The sequence below is a fragment of the Notechis scutatus genome, chromosome 2 (genome assembly GCF_049901735.1).
Source record: "Notechis scutatus isolate UNSWTSFEM ecotype Mainland chromosome 2, rNotScu1.2, whole genome shotgun sequence".
In the NCBI taxonomy this organism is placed as follows: domain Eukaryota; kingdom Metazoa; phylum Chordata; class Lepidosauria; order Squamata; family Elapidae; genus Notechis; species Notechis scutatus.
In genome coordinates this window covers 62,108,581-62,136,275 of record NC_142010.1, presented here as the reverse complement: position 1 = coordinate 62,136,275, position 27,695 = coordinate 62,108,581, and the positions used below count along the sequence as shown (strand labels likewise).

General features: G+C 38.3%; 2 protein-coding genes across 3 annotated transcripts; one reads left to right on the top strand and one right to left on the bottom strand.

Moving 5' to 3' along the window:
- Window positions 1-21: 21 nt before the first annotated feature.
- On the bottom strand, window positions 22-20,966 carry GLT8D1 (glycosyltransferase 8 domain containing 1). 2 transcript variants are annotated; one of them, XM_087954908.1, is made up of 10 exons: window positions 20,850-20,966; window positions 11,152-11,204; window positions 10,966-11,064; window positions 10,098-10,314; window positions 9,223-9,340; window positions 8,781-8,865; window positions 6,370-6,482; window positions 3,932-4,098; window positions 2,215-2,327; window positions 22-1,603 (listed from the first exon to the last, which is right to left on the bottom strand). In XM_087954908.1, exons 2-10 carry the CDS (start codon window positions 11,165-11,167, stop codon window positions 1,410-1,412), a joined length of 1,122 nt encoding a protein of 373 aa, XP_087811034.1. In that variant the 5' UTR covers window positions 11,168-11,204; window positions 20,850-20,966; the 3' UTR covers window positions 22-1,409. The 2 variants fall into 2 exon arrangements, with proteins under 2 accessions (XP_087811034.1, XP_026539314.1); XM_026683529.2 differs by having other exon boundaries at window positions 20,529-20,960.
- SPCS1 (signal peptidase complex subunit 1) lies at window positions 20,939-27,416 on the top strand. Its single transcript, XM_026683531.2, has 4 exons — window positions 20,939-21,365; window positions 26,331-26,390; window positions 26,796-26,882; window positions 27,242-27,416. The coding sequence occupies exons 1-4, from the start codon at window positions 21,057-21,059 to the stop codon at window positions 27,362-27,364; spliced, it is 579 nt and encodes a 192-aa protein (XP_026539316.1). The 5' UTR covers window positions 20,939-21,056; the 3' UTR covers window positions 27,365-27,416.
- The last annotated feature ends 279 nt before the right edge of the window (window positions 27,417-27,695 follow it).

Sequence of the window (27,695 nt, the reverse complement as noted above, 5' to 3'; positions counted from 1 at the left end):
TCAGGAAATCCATTTTTTAAAAAAATGATATAATTGCATATATTTATCTAATTTCTCTGCGTGTATATACAGAGGCAAGAATTTAACTTGTAATGCAGTACAGCCAAAACCCCTTCCCACCGTTTACTTCAAATTGTTTGTTTTCAGACACAGTTTCATGTCTCAGATGAATATAAACATAATTTACACGGTCTACCTAATTCCTGCTAATTAGACAAAAGTGGGTTCTACCTTTTTTGAACAAGAATCATACTTAGCTATTGGATGGCCCACCAGAAGTCACATTCTTCTATGTGACACATAATATTTCTCTAATCATTAAGTTTCTCCTTCTGTTGCATTGTAGTTTAGCAGCAACTTTTGGAGGAGGGACACTCTGGCTTCTACACTTCTGTTACATAGTAACAGATCAAAATTTACTTTTTCTTTTAATTTGTGAACTTTTCTCCTAAATTTCTAATTCTTTTAATGTGCATCTCCCAAATAGATGTTCAAGAAACCCATTTACTGGAAGAAGTAATATATTGTTAAGACATTAGTTTTTATTACAGTTATCAAATGTAGATTAATCTGAACTCACATACAAACAAATCAAGATTTCTCCATGAATTTAAACGCTGTTTTAGTGTTGTTGGGCAGTTTCATCATTTACTAAATGACAAAAACAGATTAAATCTACAAAAGACTTAAATAATAATAAACTAAATACTAAAAAGTTCTAACAAACTTATGTTCATGGGTTACTGCTAAGGAGGAAGTTTTCCTTCTTTAAAAAATAGCTGTGCAAGATAATATTGCACATACTTGGGAGTAAATGTCAAATTCCTAGGTGAAGTTCATTTTGTAATGTTTCATTTATGTCTGAAGAATTCATCTGGTCCAGCGGAGTATATAAGTATTCCTCAATTTAACAACTATTCATTTAAGACAGTTCAAAATTATGCTGGCCTCGGAAAAAGTTACTTATGACCTGTACTTATAACCGTTGCACCATCCTGTGAAGATCATGTTTGCTATGTAGGCACTTAGCAACTGGCTCAGATTCATAACAAGTTGCAACATCCTACAATCACATTGTGATATGTGACCTCTTTTGCAAAATTCCAGCAAAAACATGCCCATTAGGGAACTAGAGCATGTGGTTTGCTTCATGACCACCATGAAAATTTTCATAAAATTGGGTCTGACAACAACCTACAATGGAAATTCTGGTCTCATTTGTCATAAGTCAAAGACTACCTGTAGTTGATAAGCTATTCTTCATCTTGTACTTGAAGGCACAGAGCCGCTGCTTCAGGCATACAATTTCAAGTCTTTCTCAAATTTAGTGTACATTAAACAGACATACCATTACTGATTTCACCCTGATTTTACAGGTTTCCTGAGAAAAACATGTAAGTGTTAGGTCTTTATGAATGTGTTGCGTAAATATCACCGTGCCTGCGAATCAGGTTAAATTTGCCACTAGGATCAGGAATGTACCATTTTTCCCAAACATCTGCAAAGGATGCTGTTCGCCCCCAGGGCTTGAAATGTCCATTCCAGTGGAGTAATTTGGCAGCTTTCACAAACTGTGGTGAGTATCTTTTGCCGGCACTTGAACCTTTAAATGGAATAAGTCAAGAAATATAATAGGCAGAAGTTGTTTCTGCAGTTTTCAACCACAGGTGGAATTAACCATTTGGTAGGTTCACACATTGACATTTTCATCAGAAATATTTTCTTTGTCACTGCTTACTACCCTCAAAATTGTACATGAAAGTTTATTTTAGAGTCCTGAAGGTGATATTCTTACACTAAACTAATCACTCAATGCATATTGAAATTCCACACAAGTTTCAAGTACGCTTTTTAAAAAGGTCAATTTTCTTAAGTAAACAATCATTTGATACTCTCCCAGAAGAAAAGCAATCACTTTATTGCAAGGGATGAAAAACACCCTATTAGTGAATTTCAACTCATACAGTGGGGGCTTCTAGGTCCACAGGAGCATTAAAAAAACACTTCATTTAAGAGATTTTGAGCATGCATGAGAAACAGCAAGGGACAGAAAACTGCATGTTCCCATTTCATCAATATTCTGTCCAAAATCATTAAATTAGTACTGAAGGAGGGGGAAAGTATTATAATCTCAACCTGTTTGATTAGTCAAATTACTTTCAATTTGATAAAGGTACAATATTAACATGAAATTGCTTTCTTCTCTCTACTTACCAAGATGGCGAACATTCCACATAGGGTTAATTTTTGAATGTCGTTTGTAAAATACAATTAGCAAAGGAGGTGTAGTGATACTTCCAGCAAGAGTCCTGCTATATATCTCTTCTCTAGTCAGAGATTAAGAAAATGCAGATTACCAGCTAAACCAAAAGCATAATTAACAAGAAAAACCATGTTTGTTTTTTGCATTTTTTTAAAAAAATACTTAATGGCAAACACTATTCACAATGAATAATTCACATTGTACCTTGGATTAGACTCTCTCCTATATTATATAGCAGAATATAGCAGCAAAAATCAATACTAAGCAACATACTTCAGAAATTGTGTGGAACTAAATGGGCAGCTTCAGCCCGTGGGGTTAGTCTACTCTGCAGCAGAATACTGTGTTCCAGTATGTCTTAACAGCTGCCATACTAGTAAAAGAATTATCCGACACCATGAGGATTATAAGTATGTATTAAAACCACTCTGACTTGGTTGCTTCCTGTTCTGAGCCATATAGCACTTCCAGCTTTATGAAGGCAAGATGCACCAGTGAGAATACATTAAAAAATATGAACAATTCACTCCTACCAGTGCCGACGTTCCTCATTTATCAGCCAGAAGATTCCAATCCAGGAAATCCCCACTGGCACTTGCACAACATCTGCCCAACAATTTTAACCTCAATTTCCAATGGGAAGCCAAATGGGTTGCTGAATGCCCAGACATAGGAAGACATACAAATGACCCCACAAAAAAGGTGCCAGGCTTTGAACTTGGACAATCCTGAATAGGATTCATACCTTATATGGTATCTGCCAAGACTTTATAAATGGGACATAGTATCCTCAGTGTGACGGCTCCCATGTCAAACTGTAGATCACACTCTGACCCATGTCAAACTGTAGATCACACTCTGACCGGCTTAAGCAAAGGGCATATATATGGTGCAGGATTTGATTTTTTTCAATATAAACAATGTTGCACTTCAATTGTTAGATGGCCTACTACTACACATTAGTATTTGAACACAGATCTTTTTAACATTTATATTCTATTGTGTTTTACTAATCTAGGTGAAATGTCAATATAGCTAATCCATGTATGATATGCCATATGATAATCACATTCTTAACAATGAGCTAGAACACACAATAAAGGAAGTGAGTGATAGCAGAACACAAGACAATCTGCTTCAAATAAGAGATCCCTGTAGGGGTAAACCTCCCATACAATGATTTAGCACTGCCAAGATTTGTTTTTCTTAGACTAATGCCTTCCTAAATATTTTGGACTGCTACTTGCAGAATTTTCAGATGCCTAATAGACAACAGGTTCAGGAAGACTGATAGGGAAGACAAAGACAATTCACCAGGGTATTTTTATCTCTGCTTCCCATGCTCATATATATACAATTACAGTGGAACCTCGGGCCGTGACTGTAATTCGTTCCAGGATTTCGGCTGCAACCCGATTTGGTCATAACTGGAAACACGACCATCTGTGCATGCATGGACAAAAAACAAATAATTGGCGCCGAAGGGGAAATCGGCATGGAAAGGGAATTTTTCCACGCTGATTTTGCCCGCCACCCAATTTTTGAATTGTGACCCGGATTTTTTGGTCAGAACCCGATTTGGTCACGAACAGGAGCGTTCACGACCCAAGGTTCCACTGTAGTCCCATTCTCCAACTATCAAATTAAAAAAAAACTGGACATACTCACACAACATTAAGTGTCATCCATTTCTCTAGTTGCTTAGTAACATTTTGTATTTTCCATTCTGTTAGATTTGCAACAAACACACCAGGATTGAAAGAGCAGGTGCTTGCTTTGATGGACAGCTTCCGAACCAGTTCTTTTTTATAATCAAGAAATCCCATGTAATTATACTGAAAATAAATAGAAATTGGGCCTCAGATAACAGTTTTATTCCTAATTTTCACTCCAAAGACTTCTTCACTTACACATGCTTCCTTTCTGTGTGGAAAACCAGAAAATTGGACAGAGTTGTCTCTAATCACCTTAAATTATTTTAAATATATATATTGGCAGGCACCATCAGTAGTTACTATGAAAGCAGGAATTACCATATCTACGCAGAACATAATGTAAATGACCTTTATACAATAGGTTTTCCTTTTTAGCCATCCCATTAAAAAAAAATCATTGAATCAGACTTGATTTTGGATTATTAGGTTCATTTTCCATGTTCCTTTCTGAGTGTGGAAGTGGCCTGTAATTGCCTTTTTCCAAATTGAAATGTTTGACCTATCTAAGCCTTGGATTTCCAGAAGTCTCACAAGTACTAACTTGCCTGAAAGAATTATAAAGCAAATAAGCAGGAGACTGGTTATAGGGGAAATTCTGTTCTGGCTATAATTTCTATTCTGTCTCACTGCCCACTTAAAAATATCTTCCTATGCAGTGTGTACAGTCTGATGTATAGTTAGTCTTTGTTTAGCAAGTTTGGAGTTACGACAGTGATGAAAATGTAACTTTACAACCAACCCTCACTTTTATGACCTTTACAGATCTGTAAAGTAAAGTAAAGATGAAATAAGATAAACATTTATGTGGTTTCACTTAGCAACTGCTTTTCTTAACTACCAAGTTGCTAAGTCCCACTTGTCACTAAAAAGGACTACCTGTAGTGCTTAAGGTATTGGGCTAGAAACAGGAATCATAAGTTCTAGTTCTGTCTTAGACATGAAGTCAGCTGAATTACTTTAGGCCAGGAACTTTTCCCTAGGAAATGGGCAGTGGCAAAACACTTCCAAAAATATTGCCAACCAAACTGGAAAGACTAGTCCAGACAGTTACCAGGAGTCAACACAAAAAGAGTAATTTGCATGTAATAGAAAAAGGTCTGTTTCCTTCTTTCTGCCTCCTTTTCACCCCATGGTTGTTAGTTGCAAAGTCATGTCCAACCCGCGTGACCATGAACAACATTCCTCTAGGCCTTCCTATCCTCTACCATCCTCCAGAATCCATTTAAGCTCACGCCTACAGCTTCAGTGACTCCATCCAGCCACCTCATTCTGTCGTCCCCTTCTTCTTTTGCCCTCAATCTTTCCCAGAATTAGGCTCTGTTCCAGTGAGTCCTCCCTTCTCATTAAGTGGCCAAAGTATTTGAGTTTCATCTTCAGGATCTGTCCTTCTAAACAGCAGTCAGGGTTGATCTCCTCTAGGACTGACCGGTTTGATTGCCTTGCAGTCCAAGGGACTCATAGGAGTCTTCTCCAGCACCATAGTTCAAAGGCCTCAATTCTTTGGCGCTCAGCCTTTCTTATGGTCCACTTTCATAGCCATACATTGCAACTGGGAAAACCATAACACTGACTATATGCACTTTTGTTGGCAAAGTGATGTCTCTGCTTTTCAGTATGCTGTCTAGATTTGCCATAGCTTTCCTCCCCAGGACCAAGCATCTTTTAATTTCTTGGCTGTAGTCCCCATCTGCAGTGATCTTGGATCCCAGGAAAATAAAATCTGTCACTAGCTCCATTTCTTCCCCATCTATTTGCCAGGAATTGAGAGGGCCGGATGCCATGATTTTAATTTTCTTAATGTTGAGTTTCAAGCCAACTTTTGCACTCTCCTTCTTCACCCCCAACAAGAAGCTCTTTAGTTCCTCTTAACTTTCTGCCATTAAAGTGGTATCATCTGCATATCTAAGTTACTTGCTAATCAATGACAAAGATTAAATTGCTTTTGATTACCTCAAAAACAGTAATGGTTCTCCTTGAAAGATGGGGAACAAAAGCATATTTCCTAGTACCCTAAAGAGAATTAAAGACTGCCTACATAAATAAGCATGCATTTGCAAAAAGCTTTAAGCTAACAAATTATTTAGGTTCTTTCTCACTGATAAAGTTCCAATCATGAAACATATCAGGAAGAAGCTACTACTTATATTTTTAACTTGAAAAAATGCTTTCCTAAAATTGGCTATGGTACTAAAACTTTTCTAAAAGTTCCAAGTCAAAAATGGAACCAGATAATTACAAGGATCTTCTAACATCTAGGGTCTGTCATTCTTATTTATTCACATTTTTATAGCCGCCTATCTCAAGCAAGCAACTCTGGGCAGCGAACAATCATAAAACAGTTAAAAACAATTACAACATAATACAAATTCAATATTTCAGAGCTGCTTTCACCTGATTTCCTGCTCCACGGACAGAAAACTTATTTGAGGTAGAGTCGCAGTCATCCGAGAACGCCACCGCATGGCCTGGTTGCAATGGAGTGTTGTAAAGTTCAAGGATATCATCTGAAAATGCATCACACGCAATGAGTAGCTGCTACTGCAAGCCAATGAGAACCTGTATTTTGTCATTTTAACATAAATGTCTCAATAGTTTTTTCCAATATTTAGAATATACATACTAGCAGTAAATGCTATTCCAATAAATGCCATGTAAGGCTTAAAACTCGTACCTGTCTACCCAAAGAGCTTTCCCACTTGAACAAAAGCTTATGCACAACAAAGTAAACAAGCTTTAAAACAAAGGGTATCTCTCAGGCAATTTTGTAATACAATATGGGCATATGCTGGTAAAAAAGCTTATAGACTGATACTATTATTTAGATGAAGGCCATAATCATGCATCCAATAATTTCAAAATATTTTTATTTTATTTTCAATTTATATTTGTACCTGTTAGAAATGAGCTCATTAGGCTACTGTGAATTCATATTTCAGCTGTCCCAAAGGTGTTTTTTTTAAATTTTCAAAAGGCAACTTGTTGAGGTAATTCCCCATTAGGAGAATGAGCGCATACAGGGAGACTTATTTGAGAGTAGTGTTTGAATAATACACACACAGCACACAGATACACTGTACAGTAAATGTAGGTTTTTAGTTCCAGAAGGTTTAAGCAAAGTTCAAAAATAGGCAGTCCAAAAGTCATTCACAGGTAAGATCAGTCAGTTTTCAATCCAGGGGTAATCCAGTAACAAAGTCTAGTGTCAAAAACAGTTCAGTGTCAGACTTACATCAAATCCAGGTATATCAGTCAATTAGGAAAAATGGAACGGCAATACTCTCCAACAGAAGGAAACAGAGACTTACTCACACTCTCTTCTGAGACTAAGACTTAGACAAACCAGGTTTCTGGCTCCATCTTATGGCCCTTTGAGAAACCACACCCAATTGCAGTTTTTTATTTTCTTAAAGATACAGTTTTAAAATGTTTATCCTGGTTTATATATTTCTAACCCAAATACCTGTTAGGTGACTTATATTCCAAACACAACTGCACTTTCTTGGTTTTTTTCTTTAAAATAATTTGCTTCTCATACAAGAAGTTTCTTCAGTTATGGGACAACCTTTGGGCAACCATGACCTGGATGATTGAGTATCTCCACAGACAATATTTCAGCTAGAAGTAAATTATTACCTTAATCAAAGTTTATATTCAGATACACAGTTTATGCCTTCTACTCGTGACTGCCCATTTTAATCAAATCATTCTAGATAGCCAACAAGCATAAAAAAATAAATCCAGATATATAAACAACAGGGGAAAAAAGATGCCAGATTAAAAGTTTCAGTCAATTGATGCAAAAGTACAATAACTTTGTTAGCATTCTCACTACTTTCTCTAGTGTTAATCTCCCTCCCTCCAATTTTTCAATTAAATGTATCGGCAAAAATGCTCTTGGTTATTTTACAAAGGCTCCATATTTTCAGAAGATAAAAATGAAGCATAGCTACAGTCTGTTTTGTTTGTAAATGGCCTCATCTGCATAAAATAAACAAGTAGCCTGGTGATTGATCATGAGATTGCTATGGTCTCAGGGATGACAGCAGGTATCAATTGGTACACTATGAAATGTGATGGTCACTGCTACCATAACAGATGTTTTGTGACTGCCTATAAGCGTACAGCACATTCTTCAAACAACAAATATGAACACTGGCGCAAACAATTGGGAGGTCTTACAACAGAGTTTATTATAAAGTTTTTGATTTATAATGATTAATTAATCTAAAGCAGGCAAACACATTTTTTTCAAGAGCTACTTTTGGTTTTTCAGTGTGCCAGAGAAATACTGTATTTTTTGGACTATAAGACGTACTGGACCATAAGACATACCTAGATTTAGAGAAGGAAAACAAGAAAAATATTAGTTTTTGGCCTCTGCACATCCTGTTTTCGGCCTCCCCGGGCCCCCAGAAGCACTCTGCAGGCCAAAAATGTGCCTGTTTTTGGCTTTCCAAACCCTCCACACATGCCGTTTTTGCCCTCCCCGGTATCCAGAAGCACTCTGCAGGACAAACTGGGATGCATGGAGGGTTTGAGAGGCCAAAAATAGGCCCGTATTCACTCTATAAGACACACAGACATTTCCACGCACTTTTTTGGGGGGCGGGGGGGGGTTGTCTTATAGTCCGAAAAATACAGTACACTACAAAAAAGTAGGAGGAGGAATCGGGATGAAAATTGCAATGATTGCTGGGAGTGAGATCCCAACACACCTCACTGGCACCAGATATGGGGAAGGTTGATGTGTTGAAAGGCAACTTATATGTCATTAAGCATATTTAAAAAGCAAAGTCCCATACCTTGTACAATCACATCATCATCCAAATAAATGGCCTTTTCTGCATTTGGGACCCACTTAGGTAGATAGAATCTTGCAAAGGTCAGCTGGAAAGAAACAAAAGGTGTGACAACTCTAAAACGACAATATAAATATTTTATGAGTTGACTTGGTGATAAAAACAATTATGACATGGCAAGCATTAGATAATTGTAATCAAATCTCTTTGATACACCTTCATATAATACAAGATTAAGTAGGAATATTGGGGCAACTTTGGTGAATAAGATGTAAATTACCGAAATTACCCAATTAAATCAGATATGCAAAAGAGAATTAAGGATTATAATATTAAAAGACAACTTTCTCAAAAGTATAATAACTAAGCATATTTTCAAACAAAAATATCTATCAGTAATAGTGAAAACATTATATTTACAGTGAAATAAATCAGTCGTTCTTACCGGTTTTATGGAATTTGGCATCTTTGAATCTATTCGTACTTTTCCAGCCAGCATGCCAGGATCAAAATTCAAAATTTGGTATTGAACATTTTTTAAACTGGTTTTACTAAGCCATGACCTACACAATTAAAAAAGAAATACAAATATCAACTATTACTGAAATAGCTGGAGTGATATCCTACAAAAATAATTCTTCGAATTTTCTCATCATGGTATATCTTGTAACAATCAAAAATAGGACAGAGTATGACAATCTGAAATCCAGTATTACATAATAGAGACCCAATAATGGTTAAGGTACCAATAAAAAAACTAGTAGACTGAGCATTTTAGTCCCACTTTAGGTAGAAATCAGCTGGTGGTTTTGGGTTAATTATTCTCAATCCTACAAAGAAGGAAAAGGCAAATCACTTCTGAAAATATTACCAAGAAAATTGTATGAACCAGACTGACAAGGAAGGAAGGAAGGAAGGAAGGAAGGAAGGAAGGAAGGAAGGAAGGAAGGAAGGAAGGAAGGAAGGAAGGAAGGAAGGAAGGAAGGAAGGAAGGAAGGAAGGAAGGAAGGAAGAACAGCTGAGAGTGCATAAACTACAAAAATGACCCAGAAGAAGTGGCAAGTGTAGCACCTCTTAGTACTCACTAAAGCAGCCACTTTTCTTTTCAAGAGTCAGGAAGCTGAAAAAAAGAGGTTGCTTTAAAAGTTGCTTTAAAAGTCAAATAATTATTTTGGTCAAATAATTAAAGGGCATATAATAAATAACAATCTCTTTCTTATTAAATATAAGAATAACTATCTTTTTCCAATGCACTAATGCATCTAAAATCATCCTTCACTAAATAAGTGGGCAATAACATTTCACAAATATGGTTTTTACCTCAGATGATCCACAGTGTCATTCAAAGTGACAATATGGAATGCAACATTAGATTTGGTGTTTTGCTGAATACTGTTCACAACTGCAATTACACCACCAAGCCTTTCTTCAGATGCCGTAAGGACCACAGGAATTTCCTTGTCATTTTCTTTCACTACCAATCTTTGAGGAGCTTCAGGTATAAAATCTATTGTATGAAATCCTAGTGGATTTGAATCTACAGATAAATTATATAAAGCATGACATTTTGATATAGCATGTTGAGTGACTTCAGATTTTTTCTTAGGTAAACCAAGGTTGATGGTACAATATGTAAACTCAGTTATGGTTTATTTAATAAACCTTGGCTAAAAACCCATGGTTAAACAAACCCTAGCTACTGTGATGTTGAAACCAATGATAATCTCTTAAAGATAATCTTATAAGGCAACAATTACTTTGAAGTTATTTACAAACAATACGATTTACAGGTTGAAGTTATGGCCAATATAGAATCTATATTTTAACATTATTTTATATTTTACATTAAATAACTGATACAAAAGATGCAAATGAATGTATTTCAGCTCAGGTACCATGAAAATAGCCATGCTACACAGTGACTGTTTCATTTTTAACAACTTCTAGTGAGAAACGCTATATAACAGTAAAAGTAGACAATTACAAAGAATTGCAAATGGACGGCAATAATTGTTAAAAGTATGGAATCAAAATTTATTTTGATTCGTATTTGCCACCATTCGTATTTGCCACAATGCAAATACATTTTTACAGGGGGAAAAACTTGCTTATAAAAACATATACAAGGGTATTTATTTCCTATCAAACATTTTTACTGAAGCATATTAAAATAGGGAAATAAGAATACCTGATAATTCTTTTTTTAAGAGATCACTGAGACCTAGAAAGTTGTGATGCAGCACTAACAGAAATATAACAACAACCAATATGAGGATGGCTATGTTTACTGCAATGAAAAAAGAAAGCCATTGTTAGAATAGCAGCATCTGAGTATTTAACTTTTAAAAAAATAATTATTTAGAGGAAAAAGTACCTTTTCTTAATGACATTTTCTTTGTGGATGAAAAACAAAATCTCTTGACACGTCTACAAAAAAGGAACACAACTAAGAAAGTCTCCACAAACACGTAAAGAGATACAGTAAGTGATAAGGTATAACATTCACATGTAAGTAGTAATAATGTACATAATGAGGAACAAAAATTTGGGGAACTGTCTGATTTCCAACATGTGCCTAGAAAAAAACATTTTGAAATATAATTATGTAATCATATGTAATATGACTGTCGTGTTTCTCTGAGTCGTATATGTGTGTGTACGTGGGTATATGCATAATGGTTATCATTTGAGAGCTGAATGCAACAAAATTTAATTTTAATATATGCTGATTAGTGTACATTTGAAGTGACTATCCTATCCTTATCCCTATTCCTATCCCTATCCTATTCTAATCATTGACCAGAGATGTTTTTAGGAAAAACAGACATTTACCATACTTAGTAATTCAAGAATGAAACAAGGATAAAAGTTCCTCCTAAATTCAGCAAGTATATAAAAAAGACAGAATTAGGAAACAGAACTTATATATACTATTTTAGGCCTTCATTCTCAATGTAATTAAATTATCTGCTGCCAATCTAAAGAGAAGTACCTGTCTAGAAGAGAAACAATTTTGTCTCGGCTGCAGCCAAATTAGGGAGAGCTGACTTCATAGTTTGGTAATCCTGAGCTATCCCTATCTTACTTCTTACACCACAAAACATTTTGCACTGATGACAAATATTTTCACTGTTGCCACTACATTGGCTTTTATAGGCACATATTACAAGCTGCACTTTGCACATGTGAACTGTTTACATTCAACTGACTTACACTTCTGTAAGCCTTAACCATTCAATAAATGAGGAATTTGAGGCTAATAAACATATTAATAAAGATTCCTGTGACATAGCTTCTCAATTATCATAATCAATCTGTAATCCTATACTGTACAATAAAAGCTATATTTAAATGAATTCATAAATTGTGGGAATTTAAGGTGAATAGAATCTGTCACATCAACCACATTTGGCATACAAACTTAATGACTGTGTTAGGTATAACATTGATACCAAATATGGTTTGGGTGAATAAATATATAAAACTTAGATATCATGGTTTAAGTGCTTATCACTTTAAGCACAATGCAGCAGGCAATTAGCCGATTAAGGGTGCGGTTAGAAGTTACAATATAAGGAAGCATTAGAAGCTGGAAAGCTTACTGTAACTGTAACTGTGTGCTGCTGTAACTGTGTGCTGCTGCGACTTACTGTGTGTCACTGCGACTAACTGAGATTGCTGACTGTGAGTGCCTGTGACTGAACCATTATTGTTTGCTACTGTTTGCTGATGTACTGCGTAATTCTACTGAATATCCAGCGTTTGTTTCTCTGGAGAGTGAAACCGGAGGAGGAGAAGATATCTTTATCGGCTGATAAAGATATTGCAAGGACTCTTAACTTGGACTATACTAGTGAGTCTTACTGGATGGAAATACTGTGAATGACTTAATGGACTGAATGACAATGTTTGAACTCTAACTGGATTAAAAACTATTTAAACTACAAACAGTGTTTGTATTCAGTGTGTGTATACTCTGGGGCCCTTCCTGGCTTGACTACTGCTGCAATACTCTTCTAGGGGTTAATCCCCCAAACCTAACATTGGTTATGGGCCCAGCAGCATAGTCTAACTAACCAGGATATAGCAGAGAGAGTTGGTGTGAGTTGCACATTACTGTAAAAACAAACTGTTTTAATTAGTTTAAAATAGTCAAAATATCTGAAGAGTAATGGCACAAGTAAATTTGTCACAACTGTCCATGATATCCAGGCTGGATGGAACAAACTATGTTTCATGGTCAATGAAATGTAGTTTACTACTACGCAGAGAAGGTTTGTGGGACATTATAGCAAACCCACCAGATGTGAGTAGATGGGATCCTGCTGATGATGATGATAAAGAAAAGTTACAAGACTTTAAACTGAAGAATGAGCAGGCTTTATGCATCATAGGACTGACTCTCTGTGATCAGCAGCTTGTCCATATTCGTGGAGAAGAAAATGCTGCAAACTGCTGGGAGAACCTCAGGAAGATTTATGTTCGGGACAGTGTAGGAGCACATATAAATCTTACACGGAAGCTTTTTAACGCATCTTCAGAGGAATGGAGATATGTTAGTTCATTTAAACTGTATGAAGAGCATTTTCAAGATTTGCAAGAAAAAGAGCTTATATTTAATGAACTGCAACAAGTCTACATAATATTATCTTCATTAGATCAAAGCTATGATGACTATGTGACTTCGTTAGAAGTATTGCCAAAAGAAAGCCTCTCATTAACCGAGATTACAGGCAGGCTACTAGAAGAAGCCAGAAGAAGGCGTGAGCGTGACGAGCTGAGAGAAGATAAGAAAGAAGAGAAATTATCTTCAAAGCTTGAAAGAAACCAGCAAAGCAAAGTAAAGCACCTGGAAGAAGAGAATTTATCTTCGACAGCATACACAATTAAAAAGTGTTTTAATTGTGGAGGCAGAGGACATTTGGCAAGGTTCTGCAAAAAGAGAAAAAGCCAGAATGTAAAAAAGCCAAAGAAAGCATTTGAACTAGCCACGTTTAGCAACTCTGATGTCAAGAATAATTTATGGGTGGTTGACAGTGGCGCATCCCACTGCATCACAAGAGATAAGACAAAATTTATAAAAATGTCTACAAGTTCTCAACATATATCTCTTGCTAATGGCTGGAACCTGAAAGCGAAAGGTCAAGGTTTTGCACGTTGTCCGTACATAAACCAGGATATAAAAATGTTGTATGTACCGCAACTAAAGTTTAATTTGCTTTCAGTAAGGGTATTAGATAAATTAGGTTATGTAATTACTTTTAAAGATAATAATTGCATAATTGAAAAAGATAACAAAAGGGTAACTGCAGCTTTAAATGGAACATTATATGTATTAGATAATAGTAAGAAAGGGGAGGCTCAAACTGTATTTAATAATATAAAGCCTCATGAAGAATGTATCCATTTATTGCATAGGCGTTTGGGGCATGTAAATTTTAAAATGCTAAACGTACAGTTGAGTTATCTGAAGGAATAAGGTTAAAACCTTGTGATAAATATTTGCGTTGTAATGTTTGCTGTGAAGATAAGAGCAAAGTATTGCCTGCAAATAGGCTAAATGGTTTCAAAACAAAAGAACCTTTAGAAGTAGTATTTGCAGACATAATAGGTCCAAAGAAACCCAGTATGGGGGTGCTAGATATATACTGAGCATTATGGACCATTATTCTAGATATGGGTTTTGCTATTTAATGAAAAGCAAAACTGAAACATATCAACATTTTTCAATTGGCTTAGGTTTGCTGAAAGAAAGTCTAAGCGACAACTGATAACCCTGGTGACAGATAATGGTGCGAATTTGTTAATAACAAATTCCAGAACAGACTTAAGGTAGCTGGAATAGAGCATAAGAAGTCTGCTCCATACAGGCCAGAACATAACGCTTTTATTGAAAGAAGAGGCCAAACACTACAGGCAATGGTTAGAACAATGTTAAATGATTCTGGGTTACCTGATTCTTTGTGGGGAGGCTACAATGTGTGCTAATAACATATTGAACAACGTTGTTAATACAACAACAGGTGAAATTCCATTCACCAGGTGGCATGGCAGGAAACCTGATCTAAGTTACCTGCACACATTTGGTGCACCAGCATGGGTGCATATTCCTGCACAACTCAGAAAAAAAGGGCAACATAGAGCTAAAAGATTTTTCTTCGTTGGTTATCAGGCAAACCATAGGGCATATAGATTTTGGGAGAAAGGCACATCTAAAGTGTTATGTAGTGCTAGTGCCCAATTTCTAGAACATGAAGGATGGGAGAAATTAGAACAGGATGCCAATAAAGATGTAATTATTGAATCCTATAGAAATCCCATTAGTTATCCCTGTAACTTTAAAAATAAAGTAAAGAGACAAATACAGGATGAAATAGTGCCCATAAAGGAAGAAACAGATTCAATAGCTGAACAGGATGAGGAAGATGAACAGGTAGTAGTTCAACAAAGTCCTCCTGTAAGCCCTGTAATTCCCAGAAGAACTACACATATATCTAGACCGCCTGATAGGTACCAGGCTAACACAGTGTGCCAGATTAATGAAGTTCCTAATTCTGTTGAAGAAATTAAAAAGTATCCTACTAAGGAAAAAGAAAGATGGTATGCAGCAATGAATAAGGAACTGAATTCATTAAGTGATATGAAGGTGTATGAAAATGCCAAATTACCTGTAGGAAAGAAATCCATTGGCTGCAAATGGATATTTAAGGTAAAAACAGATAAAGATGGTAATTTAATCCATAAGGCAAGGTTAGTAGCCCAAGGTTTTAGGCAGAATGCTAATGACTATGATGAGGTGTTTGCACCTAGTCTTAAGGCAGCAACCTTGAGAGCAGCTTTAGTGTGGGCAGCTAGTAAAAACTATATAGTTAACCATTTAGATGTGGAAACAGCTTACTTGCACGCCCCATTAAAACATATTATTTATATGAAAAAACCTGTTGGTATTAAAAGTGAAAATAAGGATAATAATGATTGTTGGTTGTTAAAGAAAAGCCTCTATGGTCTTAAACAATCAGGCTATGAATGGAACCAGTATATTGTAAAGGAACTAGACAATATAGGATTTAAAGCTGGTTTAGCCGATCCATGTCTGTTTAAGAGGGAGACAAATGGGAAAGTATCATTATTATTACTATTCACAGATGATATTGCTTTGATAACTGAAACTAATGATGAAGCAAATAAAATAATAGCATCATTAGGAAAGAGAATAAAGATCAAGCAATTAGGGAGATAAAGAAGTATCTCGGTTTGAATATAAAGAAAACACGGAAAGGTTTTAAGATATCTCAGGAAGATAAGATAAGCAAATTACTAAAAGATTACAAGATGGAGCTTTGTAAGCCGGCTAAGACTCCAATGAGTCAGGAGTTTAGCAACACTGATGAACAAAGCCCGGAGTTTGATAAGGTGATTTATCAATCTTTAATTGGTAGTTTGAGTTATATTAGTAATTGGTCTAGACCAGATATATCGTACTGCGTGAATCAGTTGGCTAGATTCAATTCTGCACCATGTGAAAGACACTGGATTGCAGCTAAGAGGATATTAAGATATCTTAAAAAGACAATGAATTATTCATTGTATTTAGAACCAAAGGGTGATTTAATTTTGAGTGCTTATGCAGATGCTAGCTTTGCATCAGAAAGAGACACTAGAAAGTCGACTTCAGGAACAGCCATAATGCTGGGTAATACATTAATAGGCTGGAAGTCAATAAGACAACAGCATATAAGTTTGTCTACTATGGAGGCAGAATTCTCCTGTTTATCATTGTTATGTACAGAATTAATAATGTATAAACAAATGTTAATTGATATAGGTATAACTGTAGATTATCCTATAATTATACATGAAGATAATCAGGCAGCAATTCAAATGGCCACAAATATTGGAGTAAAAACAAGGAGCAAGCATACAGATCTAAGATACCTAAACGTGAGACAATCTGTAAGAAGTAAGATGATTCAGCTAGAGTACTGTATGTCGGAGGACAATTTAGCTGATAATTTTACTAAAGCCCAAGGTGCCAGTAAGCACCAGGAGAGTTGTGAAAAATATGGGATTAGATTGTAAAGGTATTATATATTTATTTCACCCAAAAGGGAGTATGTTAGGTATAACATTGATACCAAATATGGTTTGGGTGAATAAATATATAAAACTTAGATATCATGGTTTAAGTGCTTATCACTTTAAGCACAATGCAGCAGGCAATTAGCCGATTAAGGGTGCGGTTAGAAGTTACAATATAAGGAAGCATTAGAAGCTGGAAAGCTTACTGTAACTGTAACTGTGTGCTGCTGTAACTGTGTGCTGCTGCGACTTACTGTGTGTCACTGCGACTAACTGAGATTGCTGACTGTGAGTGCCTGTGACTGAACCATTATTGTTTGCTACTGTTTGCTGATGTACTGCGTAATTCTACTGAATATCCAGCGTTTGTTTCTCTGGAGAGTGAAACCGGAGGAGGAGAAGATATCTTTATCGGCTGATAAAGATATTGCAAGGACTCTTAACTTGGACTATACTAGTGAGTCTTACTGGATGGAAATACTGTGAATGACTTAATGGACTGAATGACAATGTTTGAACTCTAACTGGATTAAAAACTATTTAAACTACAAACAGTGTTTGTATTCAGTGTGTGTATACTCTGGGGCCCTTCCTGGCTTGACTACTGCTGCAATACTCTTCTAGGGGTTAATCCCCCAAACCCTAACAGACTGTGTATTAGTTCATATACACTGCTCAAAAAAATAAAGGGAACACAAAAATAAGACATCCTAGATCTGAATGAATGAAATATTCTTATTAAATACTTTGTTCATTACATAGTTGAATGTGCTGACAACAAAATCACACAAAAATTATCAATGGAAATCAAATTTAGCAACCCATGGAGGTCTGGATTTGGAGTTACACTCAAAATTAAAGTGGAAAAAAACACTACAGGCTGATCCACCTTTGATGTAATGTCCTTAAAACACATCAAAATGAGGCTCAGTAGTGTGTGTGGCCTCCACGTGCCTGTATGATCTCCCTACACCACTTGGGCATGCTCCTGATGAGGTTGCGGATGGTCTTCTGAGGGATCTCCTCCCACACCTGGACTAAAGCATCCCCCAACTCCTGGACAGTCTGTAGTGCAACGTGGCATTGGTGGATGGAGTGAGACATGATGTGCTCAATTGGATTCAGGTCTGGGGAACGGGCGGGCCAGTCCATAGCATCAATGTCTTCGTCTTGCAGGAACTGCTGACATACTCCAGCCACATGAGGTCTAGCATTGTCTTGCATTAGAAAGAACCCAGGGCCAACCGCACCAGCATATGGTCTCACAAGGGGTCTGAGAATCTCATCTCGGTACCTAATGGCAGTCAGGCTACCTCTGGCGAGCACATGGAGGGCTGTGCAGCCCCCTATTTGCCAATCATGGTGTTCTCAGGCAAATGCCAAACATCCTGCACGATGTTGGGTTGTAAGCACAACCCCCACCTGGGGATGTCGGGCCCTCATACCATCCTCATGGAGTCTGTTTCTGACCGTTTGAGCAGCCACATGCACATTTGTGGCCCGCTGGAGGTCATTTTGCAGGGCTCTGGCAGTGCTCCTCCTGTCCCTCCTTGCACAAAGGCGGAGGTAGTGGTCCTGATGCTGGGTTGTTGCCCTCCTACGGCCTCTTCCACGTCTCCTGATGTACTGGCCTGTCTCCTGGTAGAGCCTCCATGCTCTGGACACTACGCTGACAGACACAACAAACCTTCTTGCCACAGCTCGCATTTATGTGCCATCCTGGATGAGCTGCACTATCTGAGCCACTTGTGTGGGTTGTAGACTCCGTCTCATGCTACCACTAGAGTGAAAACACCGCTAGCATTCAAAAGTGAACAAACCATCAGCCAGAAAGCATAGGAACTGAGAAGTGGTCTGTGGTCACCACCTGCAGAACCACTCCTTTATTGGGGATTTCTTGCTAACTGCCTATGCTTTCCACCTGTTGTCTATTCCATTTGCACAACAGCATGTGAAATTGATTGTCAATCAGTGTTGCTACCTAAGTGGACAGTTTGATTTCACAGAAGTGTGATTGCCTTGGAGTTACATTGTGTTGTTTAAGTGTTCCCTTTATTTTTTTGAGCAGTGTACTTCATTTATCTTGTGGATCATAATTTGTAATCCCCTTGTAACCATGATGCTTTATAAGAAGGCAGTGTTATCAAAACTGCAATATTAAGAATTCAGGGAACTAAAATTATATTCCATGTAAAAGAAATGGGAATATTTAGCACTAAGATAAGAAGATAAGGGGTACATTAACTTTGAAATATTTCAAAGAATGCTATAAGAACATAAAGTGCTTACTAGATCACACCAAGACCCATCATGATCCTCTTAAATCACTTTTTTTCTCTAATGAGTCCCAAATGTTCTAGTGAGGTGTTTTCTGATCATTTTGAATCACTTTTCTGTATTTCCCCAGCTCTAGAATCTTTTTAGTGCGATTACCACAATTGTACAAAATATTCAGGTGCAGACATACTGTCAATTTATGATAGAGTAATACATTAGCTGTTTTATTTTTCATCTTTTTCTTGCTGAACCTTAAGATGGAATTTATCTAGTATTTCTTAACAGCTGCTGCACATGGAAACAGCATCTTCGTTACCTGCTACAATACTAAAAATTCTTGATTACAGACAGCTCAGATCTCTTTAATGTTGAGTATGTATGAAGCTGGGGGAAAGTATAGTGAATATATCTCACTTTATTTTAGCTGACCTTCAATTAACATGTATTCTCTCTATAGAAATCCAATGAATTTGTTAAAAAAAAAATATTTTTAAAACCCTGAAAAGTTTGGTATCATCTGCAAACGTGACATTCACTAAATCACTCTTTAATCAAGATTATTGACTAAATCTGTAAGAGATACTTCAATTTGGATACCTATACTGATTTGGGGGTGGGGGGAGCAGTAGCTTAAATGAGCTCTTCAACGTTCTACATGGTTTATTCCCACAGTGTCTTTCAAATTATCAAAATCTATCAATATTATACAGACACAGATTAAGAGTTGGAAGGGACCTTGTAAGTATCTAGACCAACCCCCCCACCCAAGCAGACCCTACACCATTTCTGACAGATGGCAGTCCAGTCTCTTCTTAAAAGCTTTCAGTGATGAAGCTCCCACAACTTCTGAAGGCAAGCTGTTCCATTGGTTGACTGTAAGTGCACATTTTAAGACATTCACTGTCATATAAAATTTGCTCAAGAATCAACCATTATTGTTAGCTGTTAAGTTTCAATTAGTCAGGTGACTGCAGGGACAAATATGGAGCATGTTGCTCTTCTGCAGCTACATAACTGATGCTCTGCAAATGTTTAACATGTTCTCTCTTCAATGTTTCCTCCTCTCCTTTCCATTAGGTAATCCTGTTCCAAAACGCCTAGCTAGCTCATTATTGCTGCAAATGACACCAGTTATTTGCAAGCGACATCACAACCCACCCGTTAAAACGAAACTACTGCTACTTTTCAAAAGGAAACCCCATCACTCGCTTGTCTTCCATCCCCCTCGCTCAGAGATGCTAGCCACCCGACTAGATGATCCACTGCATATTAAAAAGGGAAATGTATCATATCTGCATAAGATACAGTATAAGTCTTATTATTCATTTCACATCATTCCAGCAGTTCAATCCCCACAGTATGGCAAGCAGGCCGGTCTATTCCCACGAGTCTTACTTGCTGGCCCAGAATCCAGAGATCCTTCTAGTCCTCCCTTCCCTTTGCACAGTCTGGCGGCCACGCGCGAATTGCCAACTCAACACCAAGTACACCAAGTGTAATCACCAGCTGGAAAAATAAAAGGTGCCTATCATAGTGCCTGATTATTATTATTATTATTTTAAAAAGCGATACGTAAAGAAGCGCGTTCAACAAAGTGCTAATGCCAAATACGTCTCCATAACTGCACCTTTTGTGTGTGTGCGTGTGGTAGAAAACAAAAACAAAAACAGAGCGGCAATACACTAGACGCCACCTTCACTAAGACCCAAATCTCACCAAAAGGTTGGAAAATGCCTCCTGCGCTTGTTGTCATGGTGACGAACCAAGACTCCACGGTTGGCCGCGAGCCCTGTGACGTCATAGCGCTATTGCCAGTCGACCGACAGACGGCAGCATCCGACAGCGGAGTTGGCTTTTCTCTGGAATGAGTCCAGGAGGGGAATAGCCCCGACGCCCCGCCCGAGCCGAGCCGGAAATTCAAAAATGATGAGGCGGGGCAAGAGGACGTCGAATCCGGTATGCCCGAGAGCGCCCGCCTTACGGCAGAAAGCCGTCTTGATCAAGAAGCCGGAAGCGCCCGTTGACTGTTCATCGCTCGGCTCTCCCGCCTCCAACGGCAACTCTCAGGGCGACTCTTTCCAGCCGCCGGAGAGCAAGCTTCCTCCCTGCAGTCCCGAGGAGCTCCCGTTGCCTCCCTTCCTCTCGGAAAGCGCTGACGGCTGCAATAATCTAGACGCCGCTGCTGTTCTGGGCACCATGCTCAACTTCTTCCGATCCATCCCGACGCAGATGGTAAGGCGGGGGTGTCCCGGGACTTGCCTCCCTCGCCCACCCCCGCCCACCCCCGCCCCTCACCAATGCCCCCCCACTCCCGCCCCCCACCAGCGGAGGACAGAACTATGCCTGCCGCCCGCCCGACTTTGAGGTCGGGCAGGAAGCGGTAAAGCATCCAGGCATTCAGATAGAAACTGCCTGGCTGTCTGGGCTGATAAGGAGACGTGTCCTAAATAGAGGCGCCCGAAGGTCCGATGACTGATAGGTGCCCATTAGGCGGAAAGATGTACGGTTCGGAATACAAAACAAAAAGGCTCCGTTGTTCTACGTCTTCTTTTCCTCCCCGTTTTTGAATTATTGTCTCGAGTTGTGTAAAATTCAATACCTTAAAATAAGCCTTTTGTTTCGGTAGGGTTTTATCAGTTATCTCATAATGTGGATCAGGTGGATGGCTTAGGTAAAACAAAAAGTAACTATCAGTTAAACGTATTTAACACACAATTCTATTTCAAAAAGATAAAATCTTGGAAAATATTGAAACACTAAATTAACAATATTACATTGATTATTTTCTAAAGCAGCCTAGAGTAGCCCCGCAGTCAGATAGGCAGCAAATAAATTTAACAAATAAAAGACCTAGGTAAATAAGATATTACATACTACTGACAGAATATTGATATAGATAAAATAAGTGTTGCTCAACATATTTTCTCCCTCAAAAGTCTCTTCCACTATTTAAAGGAACATTTGGCAACATTAATAACTTTCGATAAGAATAAACTTAATCCCTGTGATGTGCGAGTGCCAGGTCAGTGGGATTTATTGATAGAGCTTTAAACATCCTATTCTTTTTTGAGGTTTACCATAAATTGGGCAGACTAGACTTGATTCCTCCTTGTTTTCCAAATTGACTAGACTTGTTCAATTGATTGTTTTATTTGATTATTTATTTGAAGCATATATATGACCACTCAAATCCAATGATTCAACATGGGTAACTTGATTATGTACCATCAAATTATTTCAATTCCTGGTGATTAGTTAAATGGCTTACAAAATCATTAAATATACAAACCAAAAATATGAACTGGCAATCAGGCTAAAATATATCTTCCCAATGGGTACTGAGAAATATATTTTTCTTCCTGACCAAAGGTCTGAATTGCCTTTCTAATGCCTTGCAGGGTTCAGCCAAACTGGGATGGGGAATCATTCCAAAGGCAAGGTGGGCGAACACCAAGAAGGCATCCCTACTAGGTCTCACTGGGAGACATTATTGTTATTGTTGTTCACCATCCAAAATGTGAAATATTTTAAAGTGTCTGAATACATGAATAATGTTTATTGGACAGAGATTACAGTCCTTCCATACAGAATTTCTATTTTATAATTATGCTTGTACTTGTTTACATTTATTTCATTCTTTTCTTTAGGCATTAAATAATTCTTCCTCCTCTTTTCAGTTTTTAATCATCCTGTTTAGTGTAATAATCTATATGGCTGGGTTCTAGAGAATTATTGAATTATTCACTCTGGTGAATTATTCCAGCAGGTGGAGGTTGTTCTTCCACCCTTTAAAACATGGGTATCAAACTTGTGGCGTCACGTTGCTGTCACGTTTCGTGATTTTTTTCCCCTTCACAGAGCTGGGTTGGGCATGGCCTGTGTGTGACACATCCAGACCATAGGCCACCAATTTGACACCCCTGCTTTAAAGTGATTGTTTTGCCCTACCTCAAGAAGCCATTGTTGCCAACCTTGACAGTTTTCATACAGTATCCATTTCCCTTTTTAAAGAAGGCTGTTGAGAAGTTGATCGGCAGCTTCAGAGGATCTTGGATAAAGTGGGTATTTGAACCCTTCAGTTGTGTTTCAGGCCTGGATATGAGGCTGAAACAAAATTCTGAATTTAGATGACCTCCAGTGGGAGTGGGATATACATCCATCCTTGATCTACTTGACCTCTCAAGGACCTTCAATACCATTAACTGTAGTCTTTCTGGGCCGGCTGCAGGGATTGGGAATGGATATTGTGCTGGTTTTCTTCCTTTCTCCACAGACAGTTTTAGCTGGTGTTGATTGGAAGAGGTCCTCTACCTCAGTGGTCCCCAACCTTTTTTGTGCCAGGGACCAGTTTCACTCAGAAACACTTTTTCAAGTGAGGGTGGGGGGTGTCCGAGTTTGGTGGTTTGCTTGCAGACGTTTCATTATCTGACTAGGTAACATCTGATGTTGTTACCTAGTCGGGTAATAAACGCGTCTGCCAGCAAACCACCAAGTTCAGGGAGCGCCAATGCCTCCTCATTGCAACCCTGAGCGACAGATAGTCCCTGCAGGACGGCTGAGAAGCCTCGCCTCTCGGCCCTGCCTTCATCAGCCCCATCCCTCAGGTGTCTCCCTCCCTCCCTCAGCCTCATCCCTCAGGTGTCTGCCTCGTTCCTCTCTCAGTCGCTCTCTCACTCCTCCACCAGCCCAGGAAGAAACTGCTTCAAAGAAGCCGGCAGGGTGGCTTTTCCTGTCGGCGCAGCTTCCCAAAGCGCCCGTTCACCCCCACCCCGCCGCCCACGGTTCAATCCTCCGTTCTGCCTGCCTGCCTTCGTTTCTGGTGGTTTCGGAGCGCAGCTTCTCCGAGCGCCCGTTCACCCCGCCCGCCCGCCGCCCGCGGTTCAATCCAGTGTTCCGTTCTGCCTGCCTGCCTTCGTTTCTGGTGGTTTCGGATCCTCCGAAGCACCCGTTCACCCGCCCGCCCGCAGTTCAATCCAGTGCTCCGTTCTGCCTGCCTGCCTGCCTTGGTTTCTGGTAGTTTCGGAGCAGCTTCGCTGAGAAAAAGAGGCGAATAGTTATTATTCTCAGCAAGCTGTCTCAAACTACCAGAAACCAAGGCAGGCAGGCAGGCAGAACGGAGCACTGGATTGAACCTGGATTGATTGGCGGCGGGGTGGGGGTGAAACGGGCGCTTCGGAGGAGCTGCGCCGACAGGAAAAGCCACCACCCCCGGCTTCTTTGAAGCAGTTTCTTCCTGGGCTGGTGGAGGAGCGAGAGAGCGACTGAGAGAGGAATGAGGCGGGAGGAAGCAGAAGCCACTGAGCCAGAGAGCAGGACAGGCTTCGGTTGCTTCCTCCCTCCCCTTCTCTCATTTGTCCCCTTGATCCCCGATCCCAGCAACATTCACCAAAGGCGAAGAAAGCCGCCATTTTTTTTTTTTTTTCCCTTTGCGGCCCGGTACAGAGTGCTCCACGGACCGGTACCGGTCCGCGCCCGGTGGTTGGGGACCCCTGCTCTACCTTGTGCAGATTTCAAAGCTTTCTCTACTCCTATTTAATGTCTACATGAAACTGTTGGGTGAGATTATCCACTGCTAGGAGGAAGAGTATCATCAGTACACTGATTATACCCAGAAATACAATTCTGTTCTTGGCTAATTAAATGATTGAACAGCAGACTTTAACCCTTGCAAGAATGAGTGGCTTCAGGTTTGGAGGCTTTCAGGATCTGAGAACTTACCATCTTTGGTGCTGAATGGGGAGGCACTGCCCCAGACAGAGCCTATGCTCAAACTGGGTTTCTAAACTTATTGAGCAGGTAGCAGTTGTCGTTAGGAGGGCCTTTGCACAACTGGATTATGTGCTATTTGCATCTTTTCCTGGATTTCATGAGGCTCTGCTGTCAGTTAGCCATACCCTGGATTACTATAATGCACTCTACAAGGGGCTGCCCTTAATGAGCACCCAGAAAGTGCAAAATACAATGGTTCAAGCAATCATTGATGTTCCTTGATTAGCCATAATCAGCATGTTGAACCATTGCTCCACAAGCTGCAACGGTTAACAATTTGCTTTTGGCTTCAATTCAAGGTGATGCTAATGAAGTAAAGCCCTAGATGGCAAGGGGTAGTTGTTGGAGGAATCACCTCTCCTAGGTTGCATCTATCTGTCCCATCAGTCTGTCAGGAAGGGAGTGTTATAGCTCCTATTTGCCAAGAAGTTACATCAGACAAAAACCAGGAAACAATCCTTTTCTGCCATAAGAGCCCATCCTTGGAACATTATCTTCCCACCCCAAGATTTGACTCGCCCAAACCTTATTAACTCTAGAAAGCCCTCAAGCTCTGCTGCCATGTTGGAGCATGTCCTGTGACAGCCTGCAACCTATGCAATGATTATGTTGTCCATAAGATGAATGCCATTCTCCTGCAGATTTTTTAATGGTTTTTATTTTTAATAGTATTTTAATAAATTGTTTTACTATTTGTATTTGTTCTCTGAATTTTAGCTGTTGTGAGAGCCGCCTGGTCGCATATGCAAGATGTATAAATTGAACAAATAAGTATAAATGAGTGGACCAAAATAAATTAGTCCATTTCCTTCAGTTCAAGCTGAATTCCACTAACTTCAATTAACTAAGATCACACACTGAAGCAAACTATGATTTGTTGTGACTATGAATTACTTAAGCCACAATTATTAAGTTTACATATTCCCATTAAATATTAATAGACCTGTGTAAACCTAGCCAGAACACAAGTATCTGAAGAATTTTATAAAATTCTTTGTAGAGAGGTAAAACAAAATCTTTTTTCTAGCCTCTGGTCCTTGTTAGACAAAACTTAAAAAGGACATTAAACTTTCAAGAAGTGAGCTGACATCACCACTTAGAGGCTACAATACCTAGCTGAACCTAAAACATGTCACAAAAGTCAAATGTAAGTTGACTTTAAACCTGCTGGGTAAATATAATAAATTTATATATTTAGCAGACAACAGCAATTAAAAATGAACTGTACTCTGACAGCATAATGGAAATTATAAGCATACTCAACTTTTTCACATTCAGTAGAAATATCTATTTTTAAGAACTCTTCCTCAGGTTTATTTTTAAATGCATTCTCAGCTCTTATGCCTATTACATCAGAAGTCTTAGTGTAAGCTATAATTTTTAGGGATGGTGAAAATATTGGTGCTATTTATTTTTATTTTTCCACAGGACTACAAAGGTCAAAAACTAGCAGAGCAGATTTTTCAAGGAATAATTCTTTTCTCTGCTGTAAGTATACTAAAAAGCATAGAATACCATCATTGTAAATTCATCACCTCTTTCCACCTTACCCTCCCGAAAAAGATGTTCATAAGAGGTAAAGCATGAGATTCTTGACAATATTTTATGTGACATATTAGGAAATAAGCAAAATCTCTTCTAATTATTGGAGCACAGGAATCTTCTGGATCCCAGCCCTTTTTCAAAAGAGCTGTCATTGCAGTAAGAACATCCTGGAATAAAATCGATACCTTTTTTAGCATTGTGCCCTGAACTATAGACTATTAAGAATTCAATACTTTCTTATGAATACCCAGTAACTTCTTTAGTTGTTGTATATATTTTAAATTGTTAATATTAGGTTCGAGAAATAGACTTGAATATCCTTTGTTATATCTAATTTTTATCTTATAGGTGGTTGGCTTTATTTATGGATATATTACTGAACAGTTTGGCTGGACAGTTTACATAGTAATGGCTGGATTTGCTGTATCATGCCTGGTAAGAATATAATTTTATAGCAAATATACACAGTATATTAAAAATATCAAGTCCTGCAATGACTGTAGTGAACTGTACTTGTAATGCTAGCACACGCCCTAAATGATTAAGATAATTATTTTTTCTTTGGTCAATAAATTATCAACATTGTATTATATGTTATTCTGTTGTCTTGATATTCCAGCTTTTTGTTGTTTTTGCAATTGGCTTTTATCCTGATCTTCATTTGAAGCAACTACATAGTATTATGGAAATACTCCTCACCAGATTAGTTTCCTTTGCTCCTAATCTTAGTTGTTCTAACCAAAAATTAAGCATTTAATAGGAGTCTTAAGTTGTCCTAATTTTTTGTATTACAGCTCACACTGCCTCCATGGCCCATTTACCGTCGCAATCCTCTGAAATGGCTCCCTGTTCAGGAATCTGCAACAGATGATAAAAAACCTGCAGACAGAAAAGTAAAGAGGCATCCTAAAAATTGAAAAACTACATCTTCTGTATGATTTTCTGTCATTAAATTTGCTTTAAAATTGATTTCTCTTCTTTTACTTGGTTTGGTGTTTCTGCACACAGAGAATAAATTCTTTCGTTGTATTTAACTCCATCCATCTAGGGTATGGTACACTTGGTGATTTATTAAGCCATTTAAATATTGGAATAGCTGCATTTAATAGTGGAATTGCTTAGCTCACTATAGTTTAGCTCAGCAATCATTTTCTAGTATATCCTAAGAGGATTAAGTAAGCCATGGAAATAACTATATTGCTGCTTCTGCAGTGGTTAAAAGTCTACTACCACTAATCATAGAAATCA

Excerpts from the sequence above, each read along its gene's own strand:
- GLT8D1 (XM_087954908.1), bottom strand. Across the intron at positions 4,099-6,369 it reads TCCGTGGAGCAGGAAATCAG|TATAATTACATGGGATTTCT; the intron begins GTGAAAGCAGCT and ends ATTTATTTTCAG. Across the intron at positions 1,604-2,214 it reads GTGGAATGTTCGCCATCTTG|GTTCAAGTGCCGGCAAAAGA; the intron begins GTAAGTAGAGAG and ends TTCCATTTAAAG.
- SPCS1 (XM_026683531.2), top strand. The coding sequence starts at position 21,057 with ATGATGAGGCGGGGCAAGAGGACGTCGAATCCGGTATGCCCGAGAGCG. Across the intron at positions 21,366-26,330 it reads GATCCATCCCGACGCAGATG|GACTACAAAGGTCAAAAACT; the intron begins GTAAGGCGGGGG and ends ATTTTTCCACAG. Across the intron at positions 26,883-27,241 it reads GATTTGCTGTATCATGCCTG|CTCACACTGCCTCCATGGCC; the intron begins GTAAGAATATAA and ends TTTGTATTACAG.